Source organism: Fukomys damarensis, unplaced genomic scaffold (genome assembly GCF_012274545.1).
Source record: "Fukomys damarensis isolate Sample0158 unplaced genomic scaffold, DMR_v1.0_HiC HiC_scaffold_39, whole genome shotgun sequence".
NCBI classification, from domain to species: Eukaryota; Metazoa; Chordata; class Mammalia; order Rodentia; family Bathyergidae; genus Fukomys; species Fukomys damarensis.
This window is the reverse complement of record NW_022900951.1, coordinates 94926967-94937225: the sequence shown is the minus strand read 5'-3', so window position 1 is coordinate 94937225 and position 10259 is coordinate 94926967. Positions and strand designations below refer to the sequence as shown.

The 10259-nt window shown below is 33.8% G+C and overlaps 1 protein-coding gene across 9 annotated transcripts in view; it reads left to right on the top strand.

The window, feature by feature from the left end:
• The window catches only part of Klhl13 (kelch like family member 13), a 198590-nt gene that overhangs the window by 129961 nt on the left and 58370 nt on the right, over nt 1-10259 (top strand). The window contains exon 1 of one of the 9 annotated variants that reach the window (XM_033760341.1): nt 230-482. The exons of 7 other annotated variants lie outside the window; for them this stretch is intronic. In XM_033760341.1, coding sequence (XP_033616232.1) covers nt 403-482 — 80 coding nt within the window. In that variant the 5' untranslated portion in view covers nt 230-402. Of the gene's footprint in view, nt 1-229; nt 483-751; nt 1094-10259 lie in introns of those variants that run through there. One more of the 9 variants, XM_010622648.3, reaches the window with a different exon arrangement.

Sequence of the window (10259 nt, the reverse complement as noted above, 5' to 3'; positions counted from 1 at the left end):
GAGGGGGAGGAGTATTGAATTAGATTGTTGATAGCGTCCCTCTGAGGGCTGCTATTAAGAGCAGTCTATTCTATACTTCTCTGCTGCAGAAGACCGGCTGATATTCCTGTTACCACAGCATGTTGTAAATGTATGAGATTTTGCTCATTCCGGCTTGGAAATAAAAATAGGGAAAGGAGAGCAACTTGATTCAGAAGCTACTAGAAGAGCGTGCAGAGTTCTACAGCAGTTTATATTTGTTCTTACATTTTTCTTTCTTCTGACTGGAAAACAGAGGGACTGGCATTTTGAAACGGGCTTTTCCCATAATGGCATTCTTGTATTGTGAGGCCAGTGCTTGCACAGGAGAAAAGCAGACTGCTGAATTTAGTCACTGATCTCTATTAGCTGTGGCCTAAGGCTATGCTGAGGTTTATATCCCATTTGTATTGTTGCAGCTCAAAAGAAGAATGTTCAGAGGATGACAAGTGTATTCTGAGTAGGTATGTTGTTTCATTTTCATATGAAACCCATCTATTTTTTTCCTGCTACTATTGGTCAGAAATCAGGTTAATAGGTGCAGAATATGGTACAGTGCTGCAGAATCCCTACTAAGGTAAAACAATGGTGTTGCAAGCTTTAAAAAAAAACCTTCTTGCTTTTTTAAAAATAAAGCTGCATTGTGTAGTATGCACAGTGCAGACAGACACACACACACACACACACACACACACACACACACACTCTGCAGTCAGCGCTTTCCTAACGAGGTGGCACTATTGTTGAGTTGGAATGCTAGGATTATCATATTGCTTTAGGGGACAGGACGATTTAAAGGAGGTACCTTGCAGTCCTATTTTACAGATTGGAAGCATCGGTTTAAGGGCACTGGCAGAATCCTTTGCTTGTTCTCCGCAGCAGCCACTGCTGTGTCAGTACAGTGTGGAATGGAAGTCCTGGTTGGTAGTCTGTTATGGAAACGCTGTTTACTGTTATTGTAGTACCGTGGTGACAACATGCCATTGAAATGGAAAACGAGCTCTCCTGCTATCTGGAAATTCCCAGTTCCTGTGCTTAAAACATCCAGGTCAACTCCACTTTCTCCAGCATACATGTAAGTGAGAGAAAATAGGATCTTAAAGTGGGATTTCATTCATGGCTCTACTTTGTGGCAAAATGGGGGGAACCCCAAATAGCAACATCCCCAAACCCACAAGATTAAAAAACCCAAGCTTGCTTACATTTAAAGACATTGGCATGCCCACATTTTACCATTGTTTTGTTTTCCTAGAGTTCGTGTTCACTTAGAGTGCTTAATGCTAATCTGATTACTGACATAAAAGCATATAGGTATAACTGAGTGGTTGCAGAAGTAAACTTTCATGTTTAACTGGGATTTTAAAATTTTTGTATATCTATAACACTTATGATTATAGCTTTTGTAATGGCTTAAAATCGGCTGATGATGGTGTATTAAATATGGAAATGCCTTCTATACCATTCTTTGATGAATTTGAAACAGTTAACATATTGATCAGGAAATGCATTTTAATCAAGACTTGTATACTTTAGTGTGTATAAATATTAATGTTTTATATTGCATCTTTCTCAGTTTTATTCAAGTTCAAAAGTAAATTTGAATTTGTGCAAATTATACTTCTGTGAGCAGTTATTATATTCAGGAAATTGAAAAGATTATTCTAAAAAGACTGTTTTAGAAATCTATTTTAAGCAAATATATACCGAGTTGCATTGGGGAGAGTATCTAGAATTTTTTGAGAATTTAAAAAATCTTTCAAAAATTCATTATGTGTAGCTTTAAAAACAAAATCCAGGTGATATAATACAATATTTTTTAAGTATTGCTCATGATCTTTTTTTTTCTTTTTTTGGTGGAGGGAATGAAAGAAAGCTCGACCTTTTTAAAAGAAAATTACTGCAAAAAAAAAGGATTTTTGAGAAGAATGATTTAATTATTTTAAAACCATTTCTCAGAAAAGAGGGAAATTCTTTCAGCTTTAGGTTAATTATGTGTTTAGAACTCTGCTGAGTTGCCATTTTTAACATAATTTTGTTTTACATGAGATTCAGATGCACAGTGATATCTGTTTCTTTGAAAGGCTTTCAGCTGCTGAGGAAGTATGCTTTCAGCCCCAAACAAGTGATTCCCTAGAAAGCACTGAAAAGTGAGGACATTTAAGAGTTATTTTCAGATTATTTTTTTATGTTCCATCCTTTTTGTACTTGAGGTTATTTTATCTGTTTGAGTGTTAAATTCTTTTTCTTATGAAGTAAAACATTAAGACATATTTGTGAAAAAAATCAGCTGTATTTGTTTTTTTTAAAGCTGTACTTGTCAAAAGCACAAATAACTGAGGTGACAAGTTAATGGAGGTGGACAAGTTAATGGGACTCTTTCAAATTATTTGAGAAAATCAGATGCGCTTGCTGACTGTATGAATCTTAGCTGGTGAGAAATGACTAAAGATTTATCAAAAGCAACTTTTTTATCATAAACAAAACAAAAACTAACATAAACCTGTAGGGTACAATTAATAATGGTTATTAATGTTTCTTGTATTCTTACTGTATTTCACTGCTCAAAAATCTAAATTGCACCTCCTTTTGCTGCTGACTTGTTAATTTTTAGGAATGGTTGAATATGCCCGAATCTTACCAATTCACACTAGCTGCAAGCTTATATATAACTTAAAAAACATTTTTAATGAATCATTTTCTTCTTTTTAAGTATTTATTTCTTTGTCCTGATGATGCATAAATGAACTGATTTAGAAAGTAAAAGCTTGAAAATATGAGATTTTGCAGTCTTGAGTATAGATTGTTGGTAGTACACAGAGATGGAATGGAAAAATATGGTTGAACAGCTAATGTAAGATAGACTAGTTTGATTTATAACAGTGTATAATATTATTGATCTCAATTTACTTTTCTTTATTAAGATACAGAGAAGAAAATTTTAAATAGATTAATAGACTTGCTTGACAAATTTAAGTCAGGTTTTGAAAGAAATTGTTTAGTTTTGGTCTGTTTTAAAATCACAGTTCATTACCTCACTTGTCCAGAAATGATAACATCACATTTAACATGTTCTATTCAGTACTTTTTATATTCTGCACCCTTTCTATATACAAACTTATCCATAAGTTTAGCATAAAATTTCACACAAAATTATAAAGACTAAGTCATATTACTGGATCAGGTTACATACTTGCTTTCACAATTGTTCAGCTGGCGAACAGGTTAAATCTTTTTTTTTTCTAAGCTTTCATTGAAATGTAATCAATTCTGACTTGATAAATTTTGGTCTATTAGAAATTTGCCTATAAAATCCTGAGTACAAAATTATTCACAGTTGATATAAAATCATTTTTATATATGCTTGCATAGCATCAATATGGGTTTGTAATGTTTTATTATTATTTATTGTGATTTGTCAAATACATATCACATGATTTCATTGAAGGCTTGGGTGCTTTCTGAAAGACTGAAATTTCAATATGAAGTATCCTTAGTTGTACTAAAAGGGTGTTGTAGGAATTGAACATGTATGAAAAAAATGTAAAGTTTTCTGATGGTCTCTTTGTAAACCCATCGTAGGTGCTGATTAGCTCTAGCTTTTCACTGACGCTATAGATAGGCAGCGCTGTACTTGCAAAAGCTACAATGCAGAAATGCCCCCCCACTTGCTGCCAGGGATTGAACTCAGGATCTTGAGCTTGTGAGGCAGGCGGTGGCACCACTGAGCTAAATCGCCGGCCCCAGAGCATTTTATTTACTACAAACATTGAAGAAAAAATCCACTTTATTTTTTTCTCTCAAGAGGTTAAAATCCAAGTTTGTTTTTAGAACTGGAATGAAATGTCTCAAAGTTTTTAAGATTTCAAGATGATAGAGGGTGCACCTAGAAAGTACCAATAAACTCAATGAGGAAAAAAAAGATGATAGAGGGTATTTATGGCACTATTAAGTGAAATTGTATTTACATAGCATAAGGCACTTTTTAAATTATGTTCTAGTGTGACATGGGAAAAGTGGAGTATCTTAAAGATAAAAGATTTAGGAGAATAATAGTTGGCCCCTGAATAGATTGGTGACAAGATACCTCGTCTTTATTGGGTAGATGTAGTCTTGCTTCAGCTTCAGGTTTTAAAACTTGCAGAATGGTGTGCCATCCATGTGATTTCTGAAGGGATTATGTTCATAGAAATGATTCCTGGTGACATGTTTGTGTTACAGTGTGCTCAACCAGAAGGTTGAAGTTCAGCCACAGCCTGGTGGCATATCTCCTGGTCAGTGTAAACTACATTAGTAAAGACTCTGCTCTTGACAGGTGCAAACACTATAAATTACGCTGTCATTTTGTCTAAGTTAATAAAACTGAAAGGGCAGTCGCATCTAAGTGGTTTTCTAGTGTTTTGGTATTCATTGTTTTAAAACAGCAAAGGGTTCCTTCGGTTCAATGTTGTAGGGTTAATACATTGTTGGATTCTGGGGAAACACCGGAATAGACAGGACTAGCACTAGCAATCCTTTTATCTTTTCGTCAAAGCAGCAAGTTTTGACAGTAATAGTATGAAACAAAGGAGAAAGACAGGTACGAAATACTCAGTGCAGTATAAGTGAATTCTAGCATTGACATAAACTGGAATGTTTTCCTTAGAATTTTACCTTTCTCAAACTAAGAGACAGTGAGTGTTGGAGAAGTAGATTTGTCCTTCTCTAGCCTCTGTACTTCTATTTAGTTAATTTCCTGTTTATAATTCTTTAAATATGTAAAATATACTTATAGCAAATGACAGTAGCACAGTTTGTTATAGCGATTCTTTTCTATTATTTCATCAATAAAATATAGTCCCTAGATGTGCCAAGGAAAGACTGTACATACTGTATAAATTGTCTATTTGGGGATGATTCCAAAAATAGACATAATAAAATATGTTTTCTAATTTTGACGTATCTTTCTCCTAATTATGTCTTTTTTCTAAATTTATTAAATCAAGACTTGTGAGAATTTTTTTCTTATATAGAAAGTACTTTTGAAACTGATAATGTCATATAAGAAAAGAACATTTTGTCTCTCTTTCATAATTATTATTTACCTAAGTGTTTACTTGTATATCTGCCTAATTTGTTTTTATGTGTGTGCACAGTGTAACACAATTATGGCAAGAAATAACACAGCTAATGCCTAAGAGCAATTTTGTATTAGTCTGTAACTTTTATGGCATGTTCTTTGGAAATTTGCATTGTCTGAACTTGAAGAAGGGCAAGCTTGTCATTTATTACTGGAAAAATCATAGCATTTAAAGTGACTTTATAGGTCATTTGGAGATTTCACACCTCCTTTAATTAATGCAGGAATGCGTTCTTTGATACTTCTCAAAGGTGGCAGTTCATGTCATCACTGAACACTGTCAGTGATGAAAGCTCACTATCTCACCAAGGCAGCACCTTTCATTCATGGACAGCTCTTTATACTGAGCAAAGTCCATTCATCCTTTCTTTTATTTCCTGATCTCCATGTGGCCTTATGAAGCTATACAGAAAAAATATATATTCTCTAGCATGATCAGGCTCGAAAATCTCTTATGTCATGGTTTCAAGGCCCTTCACTCTCCTTGTTCTCACCTGGATAATTGTTCCATGTTATTCTTTAAATGATTTTTTTTAATGAGTCATCATTATCTTGCTGAGTGTAAGCTGAAAGACAATCTCTGCTTGTAGACACTACTTAAAGTTTTTGGTTTTTGACTTCTTCCTCCATCTTCAAGCCAGCAACAGCAGGTTTAATCCTTTTCACATTGCCCTCGAATCCACTCTTCTACATTTAAGGACTCATATGATTAGATTGGGCCACCTGGATAATATAAGACACTGTCCCCACATAAAAGTAAAATTTAACCACGGTCACACTTGCAAAGTCCTCTTTGCATTGTAGCAACATATGCATATGTTCCTGGGTTAAGGATATGCAGATCTTTAGGAGGCCATTATTCTAACATGCCCATGTCACACACAATCATGCTGGGTTTATAGAAGTATAGTAAGAAATTATTTCATTAATTCATGTGTTTCTAAAATTTTTGCTTACTTATGACTAAAGTGTATTTATTAATCTCAGGACTAGTTTTGTTCTTAAAAATTATAGTAGTTTAAACATTACACAGGCAGTTATCAAACTCTTGCAACAGTGTTTTTCTGGAAATCATACTAAAAGTAGAATTACTCAGCTGGGTATGGTGGTACACACCACTAATCCCAGCTTTTGGGGAGTCTTAGGCAGAGTGATCACAAGTTTGAGACCAGCCTGGGCAAATTGGCAAGGCCTCATCTCAAAACTAAAAAATGAAAAGTAAAAAGGCCACAGACATAGCTCAGTATTTCCTGGGTTCGGTTCCCAGTATTGAAAACAAACAAACAAACAATCAACAATGACAACAACAACAGGACATAGAACGCAGTGATAGTTTTATAATCTGGGGTTGTGTTGAACTATCATAAAAACAATTTTACTATTAGAACTTTTGTTATGTTCTAATAAAATACTTATTGAGTACATTAATCTTGCAAGTATATATAATCACAATAAATGCAGGCATAAATAAAAACTAGAATGTTAATTTTTTAAAACTTTACAGTTTTTATTGTTTATTGGCCCCCTTAAGTATAGGTTGTTTTGAGATAATTTGCATGGCCAAGTCTCTTTTTAAAACTTAATCAGCAATAGTAACACCTTTTGAGAGAAATTGCAGAATTCATTTTCTTAGTACAGTCTGAAGAAAAGCATTCAAAATTATTCCACTGACATTAAAGCTGTCTAAAACTACTAAAGTGAGTAGAGTGCCTAATATAAGTTGGTTGATATTGCTTGCATTTTATTTCATTGAATAATTGAAAGACTATTTCTTTCTCTCTTCTCTAAGATTTTTCAGTTTATTCAAAGGAATGTTTAAAATCAAATAAAACATAAAGCCTGATAGAAAATAATAGTTTACAACTAGAAGTTTTTCACATGTTTTTAGAAAGTTAAATAAAAATTAATTGGGATTCCTTAAGAAATCCTCATTTGTGTCAGTTAAAAATAAATTCAATACAACTAGTAAACTTTTCAAATACAGAATTAGCTAGACCAAGCATGTGGTCATTGCTCCCCCTGTGCCCTTCAGTGCTTGGTCTTTGGCAAGTGAAGAGGGAAAGTATTGAAATTTGATTGTTAGTTAACATTTATTGAGTGAAATGGGCACAGTAAACTAACACATGAGGACTGTCGGTGCTACTGTTATTGAACATTAAACGGGATTCCCTAGCAAGCTATTATGACCAGAAAAGTGGTATTTCTAAACGTAGAGTCAAATTTCGGAAAGTTCTGAGTTCTGATCGAGTTAACTAACTCTCTAGTCACTGACTGCTTCCTATTATTGGCAGGTGCCGGGGCTTCCTTGTATTTTAGATTCAAAAGGTTTGAATATTGCATTTTGAAGCACTGAAATTTGAGAGTCAAACACAAAGAGAATGTTCATGAAATGGGATGACAAGCTTAGTTGTGTGTGTATGGGCAGTTGAGCTAACTAACCTACCACAGTACTTCCACCATTCTTCTGCCCCTCCTCTCCCTCTGTTCGTCCTTTTTACATTAAAGTCTCCAACTGTGAATAATTCTAAATGATTTTTATTCACTATTTACAAGGTATCCTGTAACATTTTGCTTTTAGATTTTTTTCTAGTTTCAAAAATGTAGAGTTTTTTGTTGATTAATGAGATAAGACCTCGATGTATTGAACACAGCATAATTATTTGCTTCAGGGTCCAAAAATTAGAAAATATCTTAGAAATCACTTTTGGGTCATACCATCTACTTTCAAATATCTAATCACTTTTCCTCCCTCTATGTGCGTTTAATTTGATAATTTAACCCTCTCAAAATTGTGTCATTTATAAAAATATCCAATTTAATCAGCTATATTATGAATTAATGGTGAATACCAATTTACTACAAAATTTCAACTAGCCATCTTTTTAGAGATGTGATCACACAGCAGCTTTTTCTTGTCCTATGGTGAAACATGTTCTTCATTAAGTTAGTATGACACTTAACCATGAAGTATCACTTTCATTGGGTTAAGAAATGCCTATATGGCCACACAGATGAATGGATAAAGAAAATGTGGTATTTGTACTCAACGGAGTACTACTCTGTAGTAAAGAAAAGATAAACGAGTCATTTGTTTGAAAATGAATGTATCTTGAGACGATAATATTAAGTGAAATAACTCAGATTCACAAGCTGAAATATTGCATGGTTTCTTCTATATGATAAATGCAAATTATAAATAAAGAACAAAATAAAAGATAGATAATAGGAAGTAGGATAATCTTTCTCAAATGAGAAGGGGATCAAGAGATGGGATCTCAGGAAAGGGATGAAAAGAGAAATTATGATGTGTTATGTATATGTACCAACAAGGAATGTAAACATTAGGTCCTGCAAACATGTACAAAAAAGAAAAGAAATGAAATGCGTAGCAGGTTAGTAAAGCATGCTCTTGAGTGTGTGTAGGGAGGCATGGAGTTGTGATCTTGAGTATTATATATGATCCCTCACCCATTCCTCTTTGGCATTGCTCCCCTGCCCTGTTTCCCAGACAACATGAACTAATTACCTTTACTCCGCCGTACCTTTTAGCCATTAGGTTTCTGCCTTGGAGTTGCCAAGCATGTACTGAACCTCTTGAAGCCATTAACTAAATTAAACCTGTCCTCCTTTAGGTTGTGAATATTGGGTATTGTGTCTTAGCAACAGGAAAGCTGACTGATACAGTTAATTTGATATAGCTGTACTGTGGATGAACCTGCAAAATATTTGAAATAGAAATTTGGAAAATGTATGGGTAGTGTGGATTATGAATAGGTCACTCAGTAGATAATCCTTAGCATTACCAAACTGGAGTGATTTTTCATTAATTATGAACACTTTCCTGCAGAGTATAGTATCCACAATCATTTCTGAATGATTCACAGCTAAAGAGAAATTTGTGCAACTGGTATCAAAGATTTAGTCTTAATAAAACTGAAGACCTGAATCATTAGCATCTTTCCACAGAAAAGTTGCCAAAGTATATAAATTGTTGCAATTAGAGACTATCTTTTTTCATGTGATCATAAATTTTGGTTTTATTGCATGTAACTATAATTGCAGACTGTAGTTTTGAATAGTGCATATTGTTCAATTGCTGATCCAGCCTTGCAAATACCCTGACCCAGAAAAAATAATCCTTTAGTATAATAGTAAGAAAAGTTGGTGTTTTTTATTTTTTAAACTTTGGTGCTAATATGCTAAATGTGAACCAATTCCCTATGAACTAGGCAACAAAGTTTGCACTTAATTTTTTGTGGTACTTGGGATCACACCCAGGGGCATTCTACCACTGAGCTACATCCCCAGCCCTTTTCTTAACTTTTTTAAAATTTTAAGATAGGATCTCTCTAGGTTGCTGAGGAGAGTTGCTGCCTCAGACTTCCAAAGTGCTGGGATTACGGGTGTGCACCACCATGTCCTTCTTCAATTGATTTTGTTGTTGTGGTTTGTATGACTTAAACAAAAAGATAATTGTACATAGATAATGGTAAGCATCTATAATAATTTTTAAATCATCTAGTATTCTAGAAAGTAATTATTTCTTTTACTGTGATCACAAAGGAAGTAAGTAATATGACTACTGTTCATCTTCCTGTTTCTTAGTGTAGTGCTTGCCAGTTAGCAGAAGTTCAATAAATGTTGAATGTATGAATAAATTTAGAGAGAGTAGTTTTATCCCTGTGCAGATTTCTTCACTTAGTGGTGTTGAATTTCTTTATTTATATGTATAGAAATATATCACAATTTTGTTAGAGGTGTTATGGCTATATTTCCTGTGAAAAGAACTAATTCAAAATCCAGCATCTGTTCATTGTTGACAAGTACCAGTGACAAAAATACTTTAATTTCGGTGCACCAAACAATAATTTGATTTAAAAAATAAGGTTATAATCTGTTCTAAGTTTGAGGCTATTCTTAAAGTTAAGGATTATTTGATTTATGTTCAGATGTGCTTTATCATGGCAGCAAAAACTATTTTATACAAATTTATGTTTTGAAGCTGTCCTGCTTATACATAAACGATAATGTGTTTGGTGTGGATACTTTGATAAAAGGAATAGATGAGTAGGAGAGAAAGAAAAATGACTAGGGCTTGAGAGCAATAAATTTAAAATTAATACTC